The sequence below is a fragment of the Gavialis gangeticus genome, unplaced genomic scaffold (assembly GCF_001723915.1).
Source record: "Gavialis gangeticus isolate Ggan-Ray unplaced genomic scaffold, GavGan_comp1, whole genome shotgun sequence".
In the NCBI taxonomy this organism is placed as follows: domain Eukaryota; kingdom Metazoa; phylum Chordata; order Crocodylia; family Gavialidae; genus Gavialis; species Gavialis gangeticus.
In genome coordinates this window covers 7,123,234-7,145,693 of record NW_017728991.1, presented here as the reverse complement: position 1 = coordinate 7,145,693, position 22,460 = coordinate 7,123,234, and the positions used below count along the sequence as shown (strand labels likewise).

The following is a 22,460-nucleotide window of genomic DNA, read 5'->3' as shown; positions in this document are numbered from 1 at the left end:
CAGAGCTCATCTCTGGCCTCCTTCATGGCAGTATTGAAGACAGTTTTCTTTTCATAAAATGTGGGTTATTTAAGAAATATTGTGTTTGCCTCACATCAGAAGCAAAAGAAAAGTAGCAAGACCCAAATAAAGCAAAGCAACTCTGTGTATTCTCTGGTTGGTTATGCAAAGCATGTTTTGTATGCAGTATCAAATTTAAAAGCATTATTCTTCAAATCCAAAAACAACAATCTAGAAGATTATTTCATATGAACTATATAAATCTGCACTTACCAACTATCTGCCCTCTAACCGTGTCATTGTCATTTGGCCCAAGTTTGCATAGATCCAACCTTTGATCTAGAAAACGAGAAAACATCTTGCGTTACATGCAGAATATTTTCTGCTTTTAAAGAGTACTCTAAGGTACCGCAGGAGCAGGATTTGGCTTAATTTACGATCATTAGAACTCAAAGACAAAAGAAGATCAAATGGTTTGAGGCAACACATTCTATTTTCATGCATCAAGTGAAAAAAAATATTACAAAAAATACTACTATGTTAAATATTTCTTCCTCAACTTCATGAAGTCCTCTCCTCCCCAACTTCTTACTTTCTGCCTAATATCTCTTTGCATACATAAGAGATTGTACTCAGAAAGCCCAGATTTGTTGCACAGTGCTACAAGTAACTTGGTATCTTTTCTTTTGTGAGTAGCAAATGCTATCATAACTCACTGTCACCATGCCATCCTATACTACTGTAAGATAGCAATATTAACATAGACATAGCTAACCTGGACCATTAATCAAATGAGCACGCCTTTATACTAGACAGTACCAGGTCCATGCAATTAAGCAAAATACTATGCACTGAACTACTGACCAACCTACAACCATTTAGAAGTTAGAACTTTGTTCCTGCTTCATGTTCAGGAACCCAGATTTTTTTTTGTTTTTCTTTTAAGTTGAAAGTGCTTCATCAAGCTTTGTGAAATGCTAACTAGGCTTGATGTCGTCTTACCAGGTTCAGTAGTCTCCACTGAAATTAACGTAAGAAGGAAAAGCCATCCTACATCTTTTAATTAACATTTTCTTAAAATGATAAATTCACACTACTGCTGAAGTTCTTTATACACTGTTCAGCATTTCCTCACAAATTATAAATGCAGAAACTGAAGGAACATTAATTCTAAACATAAGATTTGAAACTTTAAGTTAAAGGTCTCCGTTAGTTGCTTCCTCATAGTATAATTATTGAACAAACAATGTAAACGTTTGGAATCCAAAAGACTACAATTGAAAAGATTTAGAGTTTTGAGGCTAACAAAGGCCAGAAGTAGCTCTTGTCTTCCTTTACAATTTCATATAAACTGTAATAAGTTTAGTTTGGACAGTCAGCAACTAGACTGATGCAACAGAGCCATGAAATGAAGACTTAGGATCAAGATGAACCTTCAGAATGGCCTCATCTGAAATGCACTATTATAAGGATTTCCAGCATGCAGTCTCTCTACTCGTGCCCTTGTTCCACTGGGAAATAATATATATAAACATACCATTAATTCACAGAAATGGTTATGAGAGAAAAGTGTGTCAAAACCAATCATGAAAGTCAATTTGTTTCCATTTTCCATTGGGAAACATGGAATAGTTAAGACTTATTATATCAGATGTTTACAGCCCATAAGGTGATAGTTAAAATAAGGCAAACAACTCTGAGAGCACCTAGTGCATATTCAAGTAATAGATCAAAGTACAGAGTATATGACTAGATAAAGAGTTCAGTCAAACCATTCAAAGTTTGAAAGAGAACCAATTTTTTTTTATTAAACAGTCAAACTTCAAGAAGTCCATAAAGATGATAAACCTAAGTCATACATTATAAATCTGTTGGGGTCATCACCACCTCTCCTTTCCTTATCACTAGGTGAGGTCAAGCTCTGCAACTTTGTTATAAGTGGTCAGGAAATGGTAAAGGCTAAAAATCACTACTATCTACTGGGTCAAGCATGTCATCCCTTGTATTCCCAGCTGTAAATACAAGTCTTTAAAAGTTCAAAATAAAAAGATACCACACAAGCAGAACTGTAGCATATTATTTTTTAAAACTCTTCACATAAATTTTGCTTCAAAAACAAAGTAAATGGTAATACTTAGTTTACTTACAACCAGTGTCTTTAAGGCGGTTGATTGCATTTGAAAGAAGTCTTACACAACCCAGAAAACCAGCTCCCTGTTTTTTATGGATTTTCTTGTGGTTCCATACACTGATTGTTATTGAATCAGACTTCCCAATGTATCTGAAACAGGAAAAAAAATAAAGTAGCATTACAGATAGTTTGCTGCATATTTTTAGGATGCTATTGTATGCAGTACTTTTTAATCTTTAAAAATATTTTCATTGAAAAAGGTTAACATTTGCCAGTAGCAAGAGATAGCGGACCAACATCAGAGAGGATACTCATGTTATGCTTCAGTAAGGGTTTTTAGCCGATTATAAAGGAGTTTACAAACCTGGATCCTACCATCAGTTCTAGATGTGTTCACCTTTATTCATCAGAGCAGTCTCACTGTTTTCAGGCCTAAAGGTTTGATTCAAAGTCTATTAAAAGTGGTTTGAAAGACTGCCATTGATTTCGGTGGCATTCAGACCAGACCCCAAAGCCACAACCTTTCAAACAGTTATGTACATGCTTAACTTTGTCCATGTGCATAGTCCCATGAAAATAATGAACTACTCACATACATACAGTTAAGCGTGTTTGCTTTAGCAGTAGTGGGTGCTCAGTTAATAACTGAGATGCCGGAAAAAAGATCACAATGTTGACTTGTTTCCTTTTACAACCTCATACTAGTTGCTTCCTTTCAATTCTGCCTCTCCAGTTCCTTGGAATTAAAGTGATTCCACTTCAGAGGTCCTTTGGTAGGTGATGTTAGTTACACATGGGTAAATTAGGGAGTCTTGAGGGAAATAAACTAGTGTCACAAAATACATGAATGCCCAGACCATCATGTCAATTGTACTATTTTAGACTTATTTCTGAATCTTTAACCAAAGATCATACAGTACCTCAGTTCAGACCCACTGGATGCCCTCTCCAGGCAATGTGAATCATCACACAATATCCATATAGCTACAAATATACTTTGCTGCATGCTTTGAGAAATGCAGATGTATATTACTCAAACTTAGAAAACTGGAATTTACTGGATTATACTATTGTAAAAATTTGTTTAAGCCTATTACTTGCAAACCCATTTTTATATGAAGTTATTTCAAAAGAGTATTTAAAAGCATTGGGGGTATATCAAACTACAGACAACACTCTGTCTAGGAAAAATGAATGGTATCTAATTGTGTAGAGGTAAGAATTTTTGTGGGTGATATCTTTTATTGGACCAACTGTATGGTTGGGAAACACTTAAATGAGCTGTTGGGTATCACAGTAGCATACTATGAAACCCAAAAATGTGTCTACAGTTGGTCCAATAAAAGAAATCACCCACAAAGAATTCTTGCCTCATACTTCCTGGGCCATCACAGCTACAACAGCACTTCAACACTGATTGCTTAGTTTTGTTTTTTATATTAGAACGTAAGTTTAAAAAAAACATGTTCCAGATCTTGAAAAAGTCCTCCATTCCTAACTCTCAGATTCTGGCATTATGCAGCATAACAATTCTTTTGAACAAAAGCTAAAAATGAATTAATTCAGCCATCTAGGTACTACTATCAAAAATTACTTCCTACCCCAGTCCCTAGTTTACATTAACCTTCTCGTTGCTAAAATACTTCAATGCAGTTTTGCCATAAGTTAAAAATGATACTGTCAAGGTTGGTAGACCAAAAATTAGACCTACCTGCTGGGTTTTAAAGTGCATCTGTGCTCACATAACGCTTTCCCCCTGCTTCTTTCTTGTATGCAGGCCTTCAGAGAGCAGGATTCAGGGTGATATCACTTTACTGCCTGCATACAAGAACAGAGCAGACAAGCAGAGCAGGGAAGAGCGTTACTGTGGGTGCATGCCTGCGAGTGTGGAGAGAAAAACAACACACACAACAAAAACCAAGCCTTGTTTTGTTGTATTAGGTTTCAACTGAGGGTACCATATGAAAGCCAGACAGACAGAATAAAGAAATGAAAATATAAACCACACCACACAGTGATGTTGTTAGCAAAATATTAAATTGATAATGCAACTCTTAAAGGGAGGTCAGAGTTTTGGCCTATCAACCTTGACAATACTAATTTAAAGACTGAATTGGTGCAGAAAAAAAACCACAAGAAAAAATAGGAAGGCAGGACAGGGAATTACCTTGCACAGCAGAAACTGAAGATTACAGTATGTTATTTTTATTTTTAAAAGCTTAATGAACCAAAGTAAGCACATAAGAAATAAGAATTATTACAACTAACTTTGTATTTCCATGTTTTTTAAAAAGACAGTTATAGAGTGACATTCTTACATAACATTTAACAAGAGCTATTTGAACAGCATGCAGGACAGTTGATCAAATCTTGAAATGTTTAGTTGCTTAAACTGATGTTTTTAGCTTTAAACTTTTGCACCAGGAAATCTAGTTCTAGAAAACATTTAAGTGAAGGAAACAAAGCAAATGATTTTTATTGACTAAAGATTGTTTGTCCTCCTTTGGAAAAACACTTCTTACAAGCATGAGTGGATCTGTTGGGAAATGATTAGTAACTAATTTCAGATACAAAATATTATGATGGCCTTTAAAGACTGAAGGCAGGAGCCAGTCCACTACTGGAATAAGTTACATTTGTTCCTTTTTTTTTTTTTGAAAGACAAAGCCTACCTGGTAATGTTGTTACTTAGAAAAGTTATTCCCAATCTAAAAACAAAGCAGTTAAAGAACTTTTCCCACCTCCATTGTCATCCACACTCAATACCTACCTTTGCCTCTAATCTGTCAGTACAAATCAGATGAATAGTACTAGAGAAGAAGAAACCTCAAAAAGCCCAGTTTGGATGCACATGCTAAATTCTGGGTACTAAAACTACTCTATCTGTATTGCCCAAGTCTAAAAAAAAATAGATTTTTCACATAAGAATATGATCTTGTGAAATCTTCTGAAAACAGGCTATTCTTAACAAAATGAGGTAGGTCAATACTTGAATTACTGTCTGAAGTTTGAATCAAGTTTTAGGCAAAGAGTTCAACTGTTATTTTGTCTGAAGTGCTCTACCCACATCCAGGAACCATTTCTTTCAGAGCCTATCCATCTGTCAAGTGACTTTTCTATTCCAGTGACACCAGAGCCAAGCCTGGGAGAGAAGAACAAAGTGAGTGGGAGGGGAATCTTGCCTAACTTAAAAAAAAATTACAAAACAAAAAACAACAGCACACCTCTGTGATCGCAGTCCAGCAGCACTCTTGCCCAAAACATTAGAGAAATTCAACATCAAGAGGTAGGAGTTCAGGACTGAAAGCCAGGAATTGCCAATTTCTAATTCATTCTTCAACACACATTCCTTTTGCATCTTTGGACAAGTCATTCACTTTCTGCCTCCATTTTCCCATTTGTAAAACGTGAGAATACATCATGGGCACGGCGCTAGCCTTAGATACAGCTTTTAGTGCTTTTAATGGAAAATGCATAGCAGCAGTGCTAAGTATAATTATTCAAACTTTGGGAAAAGGCATGAGCAATAAGGAAAACAACAACAACAAAAGTGGAAAATAAGGGAGAAAGGGGAACACTACCAGGACAAGCATGATATTCTACTGACATTAAACTGCCTCCAGACAGCATGTATTTGGCAATTTTTTTCTGGAAGGATTCCCAGATATTTCCTGACGCACACCCAGCTGATTGAGAAAGCTAAACCTCCATCAAATTCAACTCTTTCCTGTCGCATTTTAATCTGAATTAGGGGCCACATACAGCAAAAAGGGAGGAGTGGGGGGAAGAAATAATGTTTCCTACCATAGTGCAGAAGTCCTGGAAAAAAAGTCCAAGACAGGAACTAGATATCTACTGGGCTGAATCAGGCTTATGGAATGCAAGGTCCCTCAGAACTGGCAATCTAATTCAAACATTATTCCACAAATACATCACAACAGATCCATCTTACTAAACCCTCCAATGTATTATCATTAAAAGACTGACTGCAAGTGTTAATCTGTTATATGAAAAGTCCCAAACTTGGCATTCAACAGAAATGATGTAGCCAAGATAACTTTACTGCATATTGCCTATTACAACTATTAAAACAAAAAAAAGCAACAAAAAAACCCTTCCAACCTCAAAGTCACAAAACACTTTACAGTAGAAAGAATATGAAGTGCTGTGTTTAATTATACGAGTTCTAAAATTTCTTAATATTTGCACCTTCCTCTGGGTGATTTCCAATACTCTGTGGCCACAGAAGAAACCAAGTAGGCATTTTGCCATTGAGACACCATCTGTTATCCTTGGCATGGATGCTGTTTCCTGTAACAGCGCAAGTGTCCTAAGTCAGAGACTAACATTCCCATGCAATGGCATGTTGCTAGGGTAAATAGTGTGATGCCTTTAAATTCCACTATACAATTACTTTCAGAAAGGGACAGCAAAGCAAATAATCCTCATAAGATTACATGGTTTAATCATCGGTCTTTGGCAGTAGGCTACTCAGTAGTCTTACTATGATATTCTTCTAGCTTTTCTACAAAATAATATATTACTTATTTTAACATTTTGCTTTGGATTGATGAACCAAAACCTGGTATTTGTTCTATTCAAGTACAAATGCAGGCTTCATTTGAATATTACATAGATTAATGTATTCTACAGAGCCTTAAATGCAATTAATATAAGGCTCCTCAAGATGGAAAATTAGTTGGATAATGTCCTCAGACTTAAGACATCTCTAACTAACAAGAGTAGATAACCTGGAACTGAATAAAAGTATATTTGAAAATTTGCTAGAGACTGATGTGTCCAAGATAGAGTTTGGGTTTTATGCATTTAAAAACAGGAACTATGACACCGTAATTTCTGTTCCTAACACAAAAGAAGTTGCTTACACTTGTATTTAGTATATTAGGTAACTGAGTAAAGGAACAAAGAGAAAAGCTGGGTTAAATGGAAAAAAGGGGAGCGAAAGGGGACTACTTTTGAATAACTGAATGAGATAAAATTGGACACTGGTCCTTAATTACACATAGCATTTTTTAATTCTACATCATTTAGGGAAACAAACTAGAGGATTTAGGCAGAAAAGTCTCCCCTATGACACCATATCCTTAAAAAGATACATGCATGTAAGAACAATAGTAGATCTGAAAACAAGCTATTTTTTCTAAGATTGCTGATTCTTCACAGCAGTGAGAAACACAAGCATGTAATCTCTTTTAAGTCTGTTACATAATTAAAACCCGGAGACAACTTTTCCAGATCTCACAAAAATACATCCTAGTAATGGAGAAAAGGAATGCTTCTGTCCAAAGAGTAATTTATAGCCAACCTAAACAAATCGACATGCACATTTGTTTGGAGAGACAGGAACAGAAAATTCAAAACAAGTGAAAATGAGGGATAAAAACCCTTTATGAAAAGTTAAGACTTCCCTTTAATGTGTAACTGGTTTTAAATGTTGTACACGAGAGACACCATACATTTCCCCAGTTGAGTACAATAATTTGCCAGGAGCCCAATAATTACTTCTGTTCAGCATAAAAATGCTAGACTGCAAATATTCTCTTTAGTTCAAAGATATGGACTTGAGTGTCCCATTGCAAGCATACCCCATTCCATTTTGTAAAGGTAAAGCACAGAGCAAAACGAGCTGAAAGTGCATTTTGCTTATAAAGCACGTGAAAGAAAGAAGGAAGAATTGGCTTTTTTTTTTTTTAATTCATTTTTCACTATACTGTCACACCAAGATCTTAAGGCCACACCTCTCCCTCTCCCCCAGCCCAAAAAAGGCAAGCATTAGATGCTCTGATAAGCAACTACTGACTGCTTTACCATTGCAATGCAGCCCCCACCCTTAATGCCTAAACTAAGCTGTGATTGGCTTCATTTCGTCTTCCTTGGTCTGCTGGCAGATTTACCCCAGAACTTGGGCACAGAAATAAACACCATCGAGTTTTACCCAGTTATTCCTCCTACAGGAAAGCTTGTAAGAAACATTCAGAGTGCTGGCAAAACTGTCTTCTCATTGCTTTCCCCTTCACTCACTTTATTTCTATAAAGATGTTCATTAATGTGTGCTGATGAGCATTTCCAAAAAGATAAGAAGTGGGTCCAGGGTGGAAAGAAAAAGTAAAGAACAAGGGGATGGATAAAAGAAAATGCAAGACTCGAGCACTGCTGCCAATTTAACATATTTCAACACCTGGCACCCATTTCCCCAGCTATACTTGTCACAGTAGCCTGGAAAACAAGTGCTCCTGATTACAATGCCTAGTAAGTACAGCTACTAAGCATGTCTGGGGGAAAAAAAAATCCTGCAGATGTAAAGAATCCACTTAGTTAGCATGAATCAACACCTTGACAGCTTTAAAAGCTCATGAAAAAAAATCAAAGGCATTTTCAAGTTCTTTAAACATGCAAACATAGTAACATTTTTTCCCACCCTAACTTAAAATGCTGTTGGACCACTTCATTCATAAAATGAGAATAAAGCTTCACGCGCAGAGCTTAGCTTTGCCATATTTACTTGAATTCAAACTGAGGTTTCCCTGCCCCCTCAACCAGCATGGCTAGAGAGGGGGGTGGAAAGCATCATCTTCTCTTGTGTACTGGCTCAGGGAAGGCAGCAGCTAAGCTCTGGCTTTGGCCCTAGGTTACAGCTGAAGCCGGAGCTGAGCCACCACCTGCCCCAAGCCAGAATGGTTCACTTGGTGGAGGAGGGGGCACACAGCTAGGGGGGGCAGCACAGGGGAGACTATGGGGGGATACCTGCAGCCTGCTCCCCCATCTCCTGCCTCTCTTGTGCTTGTGCCCATCTCCATCCCCTGCCTCTCCCACTGTACCTTTTGCTCTGGTCCCCCCAGCCCCAATATGGCCCAGCCAGGAGCTGCCACAGCTCCTCTCTGGCCAGGCTGGGCCTGGGCCACCACTGTGGCTACTGACTGCGCCAAAGCAGAGCTGCTGCAAACGGTGAGCAAGGGGTGGGCATGGAGTGAGAGGGAGGGGAAAGGGCCTGCATGCAGGAGGCAGACTGCAAAGGGGAGCAGGGAGTGGAAAGGAAGGTGCAGGTATGGGGGAGGGACAAGCTGCAGGAAGAGAAGGGCGGGGGCTGGAAGTGGGGAGCAGGCAGGCACAGGCATGTTGGGGACAGGAACATGCACATGGGGACAAGGAACAGGGGTCTGGCCCCTTCCCCCCCACTGCTATTTTTCCTGCCATAGCAGCTGGGGGTAGACGCACTCATGGGTGAATTCAAGATGAGCTTCCACCAATTAGAGTCTATATGTGGAAAATTATAACACATTTATCATTTTCCATGGATAAAATCTAATTACTGGAAGGGCAGTCTTACACTTGAGTCAGTCTTGGACTTGAGTCAATACAATAGCTGTTGACTGTTACAAAACCTCAAAAAAGTTCTGGCAGAAATACTGTCCTTTGCTATAAAACAGTAATACACCTACCAGCAAAACAATATTACTTCATTCAATCATCAAGACTTTGTGCATCACTAATGTAAATGTCTTCCATATTGCAGAGAAAAATTCTGAAGTATGAATTCAAATTCTAAAGTATGAATGCACATAGGCATTCAAGGAAGTAGAAAGTCCTGATGTGATTGTAAACCAAGACTTTCACATAAGTATCCAGCTGAAGAATCAGGAAACTGGTTGGAGCCACAAGTATTCCGCACCTTGGTAAATAGGAGGTGGCACACAAATGAAATGCCTGTCTATAGAGAAATATTTGTATTTGTATAGACACCCCTATGTAGATGTGCTGTAGTGGTATAAAACAGGACTTCATCAGTTTTTCTTATTTTCAACCCCTCAGTATAAGTGTGGTATAGTGAAACTGCAAACTGAGGGAAAAGGCCATTGTCTACTAATGTAATAGATCCATAATGGAGCAGCTTAACCAGCAGAAATACTTCCACAACACAGTGACAGGGAGAGAATGAATGAGGGTCTTGTGAATGAAACCAGGATCTGTGATGAAGGAGGGTAAATTTTTCAAAATTGTCATGATCTTTTTCTAGCTGTCACTTTAAAGAGATAGTGAAAAAGAACAAAAGGGAAAGGAAGGAAATCAAATACATATATGTAAAAATATAAACCCTGTAAAATCTCACTACATTGTATGAAAAATCCTGCCCCTGAGATTAGTGAAAAAGAATAATATTGTACATACATAACATGTATTAGTCATGTCACTTAATGCACTACAGCAAAGGGCTCAAAAAGATCACAGTAGTGTAGGAACCTTTGCTGTAACACTCAGGACATAAAAATGATGCAAGTCAAAGGGAATAAACAGCAAAAAGAAAAGTAGAACAAGAAAACAGACTGAAAGCACATGAGTCTGAAGGAAAATCACCAAGTTACACTGCAGACAGACAGAAAGATTAAACAAAGGGAAAAAGAATAAATACAAGGGAAAATCCTTGAGTTTGTCTTCTTTTATTTTATACAGGGGCCAGTATCAAAACATTACGATAAATCCATCTGAACAATGCTATATGATGTGTAAAACAGTGCCACAGACATTTTCATTAGAAAGCAAAGAACAAAGGTTTAAGATTTGAGGGAGAGGGGAAGAGTCATTGCATAATAGCATATATTTTTTCTCCCTAATAAACTCTATCCTACATTTTAACCCCTGGGTTGGAGGTTAGTGAATTCAGAGATTCTGTACTCTTTAGAAAAATCAGCTTCAAACCTTTGGATACCACTGTTAACACCTACAGGTCATAATGCTGATTCCACTTTGGATCAAGCGTATTCTTCACAGTATCTGTAGAATGGCATTGGCCAGATCCGTCGACCACCACTTTAGCAAATGGATCAGGAAGTCCTATAGGAGGGGAGGAAAAACTCATAAAAGGGCATGCTTGATAACTGAGTATAAAGTGAAAATCATTACACAAGCCTGACTTTTTAAAACGATCAATTAGCTTAAGAAGAGGGCCACATTTAATCTGTGTGCATGTTGATTGCAATTTCAGTTCCAGGTAGCTTTAGATGATCTTTTTGTAAGAAAATTCAAAGTGTGTGTTAAAAAAAAAATTGCTTTGAAAGTTTTCAGATGTTTCTTATTTTGTATCTATAAAAACATTCATAGTTTCATAGTTGATAGGGTCGGAAGGGACCTGACCAGATCATCAAGTCCAACCCCCTGCCATGGCAGGAAAAAGAGTACTGGGGTCAAACGACCCCGGCTAGGTGTCTATCTAGCCTCCTTTTGAAGACAATTTGGGTCTCTTGTATAAAAAATGACAACAGTATCCTGTCAAACTGACTATCAAATCAACAGCCTGGGCTTTGCAACAATATTATTTAAAGGTGACCTGCAAAGAAAAAAAAAAAAAGTTTTGATCGTTGACCTTTTTCCCCCAAAATGTCTCTCTCTCTCTCAGATTAGTTGTTCAGGTCTCAACTAATTAAGAAGATACTGTGGATAACTGGACAAGTAGTACAACATATAATACACCAAGCAAAGGAAGCCTGACTGAAGGAAAGTGATCTTATTCAGATTCTTTAAAACTGTTTTGTTTATATCAAAAAATGAACCATCTGGGAACAGATTCCTCATTGTAAGACTTTAAATATATTCAGCCCTTCAAATCAGAGCTTAGTAAACTCCCAGTATACAAACCAGAAAGGATCCCAGCAAACTCAGAGAAGGCATTCCTGATATTTTAAGGGAAGTACAAGCAGGATTTTAGTTATCCTTACTAACTTTGAATAAAATGACACCTACAAGTTTTAAATAAGCTAGAAGTCCGACTCTGCTAGGAACTTCAGACACGCATATTAAGGAGACAGCCTCTTCTTTACACAGTTAATAATACAAGCCTCTGTACTTCAGAAAGCTACAAAACCTTATTTTTCCCCTTTGCAGGTTATCTTTAAAGTTTTGGTCTGACCTTTGGAATTCTCTCCTGTCCCCACCAACCCTATGTAATCAGAAACATTCCTCTCTCGCTCCTCCATTTCCCTCATATTTCCTTATAAAATATAATTATAATCATTTCACTTCAGGGTGTGTGCGCATGTGAATATATATTACGAACATATTTGTCACATGGCATACTTTTTAATTATAACAAATGTGTATGTGGTTTGTAAGACCAAAAGAGCCTATCAATGGCAAAATATTTCAATGCATACATGGTACTAATTTTATGAAAGAATGTAATTTGCTTGAGAGATTGAAATTCTGTCTTTATACTGGGAGCAGCACTAATATCTCTTTGACATATGCGAGTTCCAGATTAGTTTTGCTTTGTAATAATATGCTGCACATTAACAGGAAATTATACTGCAGTAGACAGACTGTACCATTGACCACTATATGGATTAATATTTTTAGATCTAAACTCTTGATGTATGATATCACAAAGCTTAGTTACACGCTTTCCCAAACCAGTCCACCAAGTTTGGAAGGTTTTTTATTTGCTTTTTAGTTATAAACCCTGAAAAAAAAAAGAGTTGGGAATGCCAGTAAAACCTTAAACGGGAGGAATGTGAATGCACTACTATGTGAGAAGCAGTATACAGAGCTTATGCAATACTTGCCACATATATGAACATAAATTGTAATAGCTACTTACGGAAAAAATCCTTTTTCACCAAGTTTTTTGCACATAGTACTGTAAGGGAAACAAGAAATATATAATGAAATCACTAGTCATTAATATTTTATAACTTCTTTACTTGCTCAGCATTCCAGAAACCCAATGCAAAGTAAAACAAAACAAAAATCAATTAACATCACATTGTTAGACAAAAACATTGGAATCATGGACCATTTGTAATGCTGTGTAAAAGTAATTATAGAAAGCTGAGCCTGAAGTTTCTTCTTTTAAAGGTAAACTGTGGAGGAAGAGAGAGTGATGATTTTCTCAGTACACATGCACATTTCCAAGCCCTCAGGCATATCCATATTTTATCTGTATCTTTGGAATGTATAACTGTTTCGAGATGGGATGGACTTGCATCAAGGGTTAAAAGGAGATAGCTGCTGCATAAGACTAGGGTGATTTCCCCTACTGCACATCCTATTGGCATAATCCATGGCAGACATTGATAGATTACCCTGCACTTGGAAGTAGGAAACTAGCTTGTTACAGAAAAAAATGCAACTTAAAATAGCACAAACCATGTAGGTTGCCCATATGTGTTTTCAGCTGTAATTCTTGATTATAATTCTGCAGTTTGAATGTCTGATTAAGACAACTGGTTGTTATCTTAGCACAAGCTAGCTTTTAAAATTTATTCAGTTCACATTTTTGCATTAGAAGTCAAAATTAACCAGTCTCCAGAGGGTACTCCTGGTACAGCCAGTAAAAGAGTTAGGATTTAAAGGTGGTGATATAAACAAGAGTTTCTTAGATGTGAAAGTCAGTAAAAGAAGCTTTAAAAACAGTTGGATCAGAATGAGCTATTTCAATTTAAAGAGATGAAAAACAGATTGTAGGGGCAATTAACAATTTAAAAATCTTTTGGCTGATCTACTTTGCTTGTCAAACTATAAACTTTGATATTAACATTATTTGGGTATTTCATAAGATACTGTATGTAGTGTGCAGAAACTTTCCAGATCAATTTACTGTTTATAATGTAAAATGAATGCCATTCTTTAAAACCAGTTTTAATATGAATACATCACTCTAAATATAAATATGTTACCTGAGGGCAAACTCCAATTATTTCACAGTAGAGACAATTATTTTATTTTATTTTATTTTATTTATTTATTTTTACAGAATCAAAGCATTTTTCGTTTTCTATTTTCAGCTTGTTTTTAAGGCATGGGCTTTAGAAAGGTTTTTCCTACTGATTTTGAAAACTGAATAGGTTTAGATAACTAAGACATTCTATTCATACTAAATGAAGATCTAAAATATTTTAGAAGACAAGACAATACAGATGGTGAAGGCATTTTTTCCCCCTACAGAGCATTTCTTTCTACCCCAACTACCCTCAGAATTTAAAAATTCTTTTCAGCAATGTTTTATATACCGATGTCCTGGTTGACATGTCTTCTTTTGTACCTTTTCTGTACCTAGTCTGTACCTTTTCTGTCAACAATGAAAACAAAACGTTATGCTCGAGCAGCTTTGAATTAGTTCACAAACACATATAAGATCCATCTTCCTTTCAGTTAATTTAAAAGCAGAAGCTTCCTCCCTGTAAGTGTGTATTGATCATATTCACCAGGCCAGATTGACTGGAATTCCTGCATTCATACAATTTAGCAAGCAAACTAAGCTTTTGTTTTCCTGCCAAGGTAGCCCCCCAGCATTTCTCTTTTGAAACCCCCATGTAAAGCTTTTACCACTCCCACACCTCAACTATCACATTCTTGGCAGACAGGAATCACAGGACTGACCCTTGGAGATCCAAACTACGGGATCTCACTTTTTAAGACTCACTGTAAAGTCTCATAACAAATCCAGAATGGACACACTAAGACAAACTGGATGGGAAACCCAATCATATGAAGCTGCAAAACAGCATTAAGAAACTGAAGTTATATTCAAGAGCAGCCCAGTGTTTAAGCTTTCCAGAATGAGCTGAGTGTGAGCTGGGGTGCACAGTGCAGTGGGGGCAGGAGGGTTGCGGGCACACAGTGCAGCAGTAGGAGTAATGTCCATGGGGTGTACAGCTTGGGGGGACTATGGCTTGCCCTGGTGTGGCTTGCGGGGTGTGTGGCCTCCCACTGGTGTAAACCATGAGACGTGTAGCCCAGGGCAGCTTAGAAGTTGGACAGCCCAGCAGTAGATCAGCACTAGTTAGTAAGAAGAAAAAAGCTGGTACAAAGCTGGACATCTATCTGACAGATTAAAAAAAAACAACCCTACAAATTTAAAAACAGAAATCCATCTATAATGATTTTCTGTTTAAAAGCATATTTTAGCATTTATTAACTTTTCACTTAACAAGGTACTGGATTTTACAATGAAAGGATGCATGATCCAGGAAATAATGCTAAAGAAAGAGGAACAAATTTCTTACAACAAATGAAGAAATAGCATTTGTGCAATATGTCTCCTTTGGCAATAAACTGGTCCAACACTAGCAAAAAATTTCTTCATCAACTTATTTTCAAAAATAAGTTATTTTCTCTCATACTGATTGTGTTACTACCAAACAAATCAGATTTTAAAATCTTGCAGTTAATACTGCAATTTTCACAGAAAGCAACACTTTACTAAGTTAAGATTTCATAGACACTAGGGCTGGAAGGGACCTCAGAAGATCATCGAGTCCAGCCCCCTGCCCAAAGGGCTGGAAGTCAGCTGGGGTCATAGGATCCCAGCAAGATACGCATCCAATTTGCTCTTGAAGGTGTTCAATGTAGGTGCTTGAACTGCCTCCGATGGCAGGCTGTTCCAGACCTTGGGGGCTTGGACAGTAAAGACATTCTTCCTTATGTCCAGCCTGAAATGGTCTTGTAGTAGTTTATGATGGTTCAACCTCGTCATCCCTTGGGGCGCTCTGGTGAACAAACGTTCTCCCAGATCCTGGTGGTCACCCCTGATAAACTTATAGGTGGCCATCAGATCACCCCTGAGCCTGCGCTTTTCCAGGCTGAAGAGCCCCATTGCTCTCAGCCAGTTGTCGTAAGGTCTGTTTTCCTGACCTCTGATCATGCGCGTGGCTCTTCTCTGGACTCTCTCAAGCTTCTCCACATCCTTTTTGAATTATGGAGCCCAAAACTGGATGCAGTACTCCAGCTACAGCCTCACCAAGGCCGAGTACAAGGGGAGAATGACGTCCCGGGATTTGCTTGAGAAGCATCTATGGATGCAAGCCAGCATTTTGGTCGCTTTAGTAGCTGCAGCATTGCATTGCAGGCTCATGTTCATCTTGTGGTCAATGATGACCCCCAAGTCTCTTTCTTTCATAGTGCTTTAAATTGAATAATACTAATTTAAGTGAAGGGGGGGAAAAAAGGAATGATATAGAACAATTAGGAATTGGTAGTACAGTTTATGAATCCATACTAGTGCTGAATAATCAGCCATCTGCAATTGAAAACAGACAGCCCTCAAAGAAACAATGGCAAATCGGAAAAAAACATTGGGAGTTTACATCTACCCCACATTAGAGTGGGGTAGATTATTGTTTCTAATATCACATTTCAGTGGTACCAGATGTGTCTTATTTTTACCTTCCAAAAATTAATACGTCTCAAAACGATTCAAGGATTTCTTTGCAAATTCAAAGGCAAGGAGGTGTTTGCATGTGTTTACACATCCAGCTTCAGCACATTTAATCTTTCTGGAAATACCAAAATGGACAACAATAAAAGTAAAATGTTATATGGATGATAATACTGTAACTGTGACAAGACTCACGCAAGAAGGTTAGTTGAAAAAGTCACTTCCACATACACAAGCTTGCAGGGTGCCTCCCCTAGGCCCAGCAACCTTCTAGAAAAGCAGGCCTGTTTGAATGGGATGCATGCCCCCCTTTAATCAAATATACGATTCAAAACAAAATCCCCAAAAGCTTTCCTTAGTAGACTGAGAGTACAGTTTCTTATGGCCAGTCATGGACAAAGCAGAAGAGGTAGAAAGTCAGAAGCTAAACAAACTCTTGGTTCTGAATATATGGACACTATAAAGTGGCATCATCCAGAACAGTGGTTCTCAACATTATAGACTCAAAGCAACCTTCATTAGACCCGAGGCACCCTTCCATAACCCAGTGGGCTAGATGGATTGATACTCTTGCCTCAGCTAAGCAGAGACTAAGACTTAGTCAGATGTATCACATGTTTTTAAACATGCAAAAACATGTTATTGAAATTTGCATGTAATGCATATAAAAATTGTTCATACTGACTGCATCTCAACTATGCCAGCTGGGGGCGACTGTCATGTTCAGGACAGGATGGTGCTCATGCTGTATTCAGGATCATGTGAAGTACTGCTTTGGGTGCTATCAGTGTGGAAGTGAAGGCTGATTACAGATGTTAAAAAAAAAAAAAAACACACCCAAAAATGGCACTTTAAACTCAGTGTGCTCCCATGCCAATCCCAGCACATGACCAGAAGAGGCACTGCATTAGTTGGCCCAGTTTGCCAATGTCTGTACAGATTGGGAGCTTCAGTGGGGTTTTTTTGGCACTCTAATCTGATAGCTGATTGAATTGGCTTTAGATAAAAGCTCCAAAAAGCCCCAGTGAAGCACCTGATCTATACAGACACTGCAAAGCCAGGTTGAACTAACGCGCTGCTTCGTCCAATAAAGTGCAGGTTTGGGTTTTTTTAATGTCTGTAAGCAAAGCAGCCAAAATGGTAACATATATTTCCATTAATATTAGGTCTCTTCCACTTTTACTCAAGTTCAATGTTTACTAAAGCTTCATGTAAGATTTGCATTTTTTAAAGTATAAAACACAGCTGTGGCAATTCAGACTCTATGACATGGAAGAACATTCTACTCATCTCCAACGTGTGCTGGTCTCGCACAAAAATATGAGGGGGATGCCATCTAGCTCTTATGTGGATCACAAAACAGTCCATCCCATATTGGTATGAATCACAGGAAATGCCCGTATGTAGTAGAGCAGAGTCTTGGGTACGTCAGTTAGACGCAAGGGCCACATTCAGACATGCAGGCACGTGTAGTTTGCAGTGCCACAACCAGACACCCACAACGTTAAAATGTGCCCCATGCTGCAAATTTGAAGCATGGGGGGAAATCCTGGTAGCAAAAAAATAAAATAAAATAAAGGCGTAGTGCACATAAGAGGAACATGTACCAGCAGAAACAGAGGCTTGGTCCTCCTGGGAGATGCTTTGGCTGCAGGCCAGAGCATCTCCACTCCTTTCATTGTCCCCCAGCTCTTCCAGCATGCCAGGAGCCAGAAGAAACAGAGAAAGGGCAGTTTCCCCAAAGAGGAGCAGTTTATCCCACACCAAATCACACATGCAGGGGCATGCACTGTGGCAAACAGTAGCGGCATAACCTTGTGCCACTGCAAGTACACACCCCTGCATGTGGGGATGCACTCAAGGGGTGCTAACAACACAGCAACTAGCTTGAAAAAACTCTGCCTGGTTCTAACCAGTATTACAGGTTCTTTTATTTAAGACATACAGGTTGTAGCCATATTGATCTTTCTTTAAGAGATTATGTCAAATGGGTCAGATGATGTGCTCTGCTGAGCAAAAGTATGTAATGGAAATCCTAAGGCATAAAGGATATTTAAGGATTTTTAACCCACTCATTCAGTTGGAGATAGCTAACATGGTGTAAGTCAGGGGTGGTCAACCTGGAGCACAAAGTACTACAGATAGGTCAAGAAGGCGACAGGCAACACAACAGCATGTAGGGCAGGGAGCAGAAGGCAAAGCAGAAGATCAGGAAGGGAACACAAGGCAGGAAGCAGAAAGGAGAGCAAGAAATTGGGCAGGGATCACAGAGTAAGGAGCAGAAAGCAGAGCAGCAGATTGGGCAAAGGAAGAGGACTAGAGTGGCACTTGCAGAAGAAGCAGGACTAATCCGTGGCATGACTGCCAAAAATGATATCCCCCACTGGTGTAAGTACCAACAGAAAGCCAAAGATTTCCAGGATCCCCTGACAGATAGCACCTAAAATCTGAGTAACTATGGAGTTATATGACAATCCACCATGTGAGGTTCACCTACTACTCCAGGGAAGTTGTAACACCTAACAAGATACCGAGGAGCTCAGGGAATGCAGTAATTTGAAGTTTTAATCCTCAGATCTTATATAAAATTGTTTGAATAATAAAAGTGGTTTGGAGAATCACATGATATTCAGGATGCAGGAAAAGGTTCATCACTTGCTTCACCAAGGCCAACCTTTTCTCTTTGAAAAGCTTATTTGCAGCATGAAAATCACCACCAGACACCACTCTGCTGGTAACTAATAGTTTACTGTTCACTGTACCCCATTCATCCAACAGTGAAAAATTTAAACTACCAAATACTACAGAGATGAGCACTTTTAAAATACCCCAGCAGATAAGTAAGTATCCGCACATCCCACAAATGACAAGGGTGGGAGTTGTAAAGTGCAATTTAAGAACTTGTATCTGATATAAGCTGTGTAAACCAAATGCTTTTGGATGGTACTGAGCCAGTTAACAGGTCACTGAAGTTATGTAATGTCTAAAACTGAAGTCTTCTGAGAAAGAAAAAAATGACCAAACTAACTAACTCACATGCTATGAGTCTCTCTCGCTGTCAGCATGTCGTAAGTGTACGGAACTCAAGTAAGTGAAACATGATTGAGATGATTTTGTAATTTATAAAATCATTTCTGTCATGCACCCTGGGCCAGTACATCACTTAGCTGCAATTTAGTTCATCTTTCAAAAGTACAAAATGATTCATACACAAGTGTCACTTAATGAAAACTTACCAGCCAGAAAACAAACTCCGGTTCAAATCTCCCTTCTCATTGCACTCTCCACCCACCCCAAGATCAACAAATACTTGTACTGTCAGCCCAAAGGCGGGTAGATGGAAATCCAGAATTAAGAACCGTTCCCTGAACACTCCTTACTGGCACACCCAGCTGAACAAGTCTAGACATTCTTAGTTCCAGTATCATCTCAGTTCCCAAGGGAGAAGGCCTTTCCTCCATTTCTCAAGGTTTTAGCTACATTAGGAAAACTTTTGACAAAAATCTTACCCCTTGGGATACTAACAAAGCTTAGCCTTTAATTTTCCAGCATTTTTAAATTTGGGTTAGTTTAGACATACTCTAACATGGTACTCTGCGGTCCTGGTCAAAAACACTGGTTACTCTGGAAGAAGTCTTGCTATTGTTAGCACAACAGTATAGCTGCACTAATAAGTGGCTCTCATTTTTGTACCCAAGCCGACACAGACCCCAGTCTAAGGCCCTTCATGTATCGTAAACTACATTGGTTTAACTCAGGTACTCGGTTTTTGGAGTTTTTTGGGTAAACCAACATTATGCCCTGCATGGATATTTCCAGAACAGGGGTTAAGACTGGTTAAACAAAGCCCACTTTCAAATAGGCACATCAGTTAAATCAGTGCAACTTGTTCTGTAGAGAAAAATGAGAATCCTAACCAAAACCTGTATAGATTAAAGCCAAGATTTTGAGTGGTACCCTGAAATGAACTGGAAGCCAGTGCAGTCTCTTGAGCACAGATGAACAAAGCAATGCATAATAAGTGCGCATCCAAATTTTGGCAGCTCACAGAGAGCACTGTAGTAATCCAATCTGAACGAAACAGGGCTGTTCTACAGACAGTACAGATGTGCCAAGGTACACTTATAAATCAATGTTAAACACACTATAGCTGCTAAATGACCTAAATTGTTACAGATAGGTTTTATAAGGTCTAAAAACATGATCAATTCAAGGAAGCATGTTAGAAGAGCAAATTAATTTAACAGGCTACTGAGATTGTTTTTCCCCCCATGATATATCTACTTTAATTTTGCAGTTTTTTAAAACCAGTTAACTGTACCAAACCATGGTAAAAATAAATACAGTATCCAGGTGCTGGGGATGCAGCAGGACTGGGGGGTAGGTGGGAGGGTGCCCCTCCAGTGGGGGAAGGGATAGCCAGGCCCTTCAGGGGCAGTGGGGAGCTGTGTGGCTGGGCTGGCAGTATTGGGACTGGTGCCTGTGCTCGTAAGGGTGGGGCAGCCAGGAGATGCTGCCAGGGGGGTGGGAGAGGCCCCATGCCCAGGCTGCCTGGCACAGGATGGGAGCTCCAGCCCAAGGTGGGGAGTGCCACAAGCCTCTCCTCCTCCTCCTTCTAGCCCACACCACAGCTGGACTCACTCCGCTGCTGCCACACAAGTAGGAGCCACCACGCTCCAGCCCGGTCCGGATGGGGGCAGCTAGGGGCCCCCTCCAGCAGGGCTGGGGGGGGACAAGGGGCTGCAGGTCGACAGTGAGGGGCATCAGCAGGGCTGGGGGGGAGGTCTGAGGCTTGGGAGTGAGGGGCACCAGCAGAGAGATGGGGAATTGCGGCTTGGGAGGGACACCAGCATGACCTGGGGGGTGGGGGACTGTGGTTTTGGAGTAACGGGCAGCAGTAGAGCCTGGGGCTGCAGATCAGGAGTGAGGGGTACCAGCCCAGACAGGGGGCTGTGGTTTGGGAGCGATGAGCACCAGCATAGCTCAGCGTCATAGGGGACTGTGGGTTGGGAATGAGGGGCACCAGCAGGCCAGGGGGCTATGGATTGGGAGTGGAGGATATTGGGGATAAGAGTGCTGCAGGTTAGGAGTGGGGGACATGGGCATGGCCCAAGAACGTGGGGGCTGTGGCTTGGGAGTGAGGGACACCAGCTGGGCTGAGGGGGCTGTGGCTTCAGAGTGAGGAGCAACAGCATGGGCAGGGACAGGGCCCTGGCATATCAGGGTTGATCAGCGCCACAAAGCCGTGGGGGGGACAGCCACAGCTGGACCTGCATCCTGGTGAGCAAAGGGGAAAGGGGAGCTCTGATTTTCCATAACAACAAAACTAAAATCAAACACCAAAATATATAAGTATTTAGAATTTATTTTATTATTATAATGATTGAGGCACTGATAGGCTTCCAAACTGCTTTAAGGTTGTAAATATATCAATTAAAAAAAAACCAAAACAATAAAATACTAGGTTAAACTAAATACCTATATAGTATACTATATATACGCACATTATATACTACTACACATATACACACACATTATCATGGCACTTCATTTTAATTATGGGGTCTTTTTTTTAATCAGAGAATTTGCAAAATTTTAAACAAAGAAAGCCAGGATCCCTGTTTATTATACACCTATTGGACAAAATTTTGAACACAGGAGTTAAGAGTGAATTACATTTGAATTTTTCTTCCTTAATTATTTTTGCAATACATGCTATTACTTAGATTAAATTAAGCATCTATTTGATTTTTAGGAAACGTATTTTCTAAATATTCCCTCTCTCAAACAAAACAAAAAAAACAGAACAGATGAGATCTTTCCACTTAATCATGATTCTAATCTACAACTTGTAAAATAGTGTGTATTAAGGCTGAAGAGTGCTTTTAAAAAAAGGAAAATGTACAGCCTTAACATCTGACACATTCATGCCATTATAAAAGGTGGTTTATGTAATCATGTATAAATGAGAGACATTCAATGTATAACATCCTACACTGGCGTTACTTAGTACAGTGGCTCTCAACCTTTTTTGTACCAGGACCCATTTGTAAACACTGATGGCCAGTCTTGACCCAGTGTCCCTCACTTATGACCCACTGCCCCCTACACCGAGGCCCCAGCCCTCCAGCATGAGGGGCGGGGGGGGGGGAGGAGTGGGGG

At 39.3% G+C, this 22,460-nt stretch overlaps 1 protein-coding gene across 1 annotated transcript in view; it reads right to left on the bottom strand.

The window, feature by feature from the left end:
• Positions 1-22,460, bottom strand: part of SMURF2 (SMAD specific E3 ubiquitin protein ligase 2) — a 106,645-nt gene that overhangs the window by 42,576 nt on the left and 41,609 nt on the right. Inside the window, exons 2-5 of the mRNA XM_019516619.1 lie at positions 12,741-12,779; positions 10,873-10,981; positions 2,148-2,281; positions 274-339 (exon numbers count right to left, since the gene is read on the bottom strand). Of these exons, the coding sequence (XP_019372164.1) occupies positions 274-339; positions 2,148-2,281; positions 10,873-10,981; positions 12,741-12,779 (348 nt within the window). The remainder of the gene's footprint in view (positions 1-273; positions 340-2,147; positions 2,282-10,872; positions 10,982-12,740; positions 12,780-22,460) is intronic.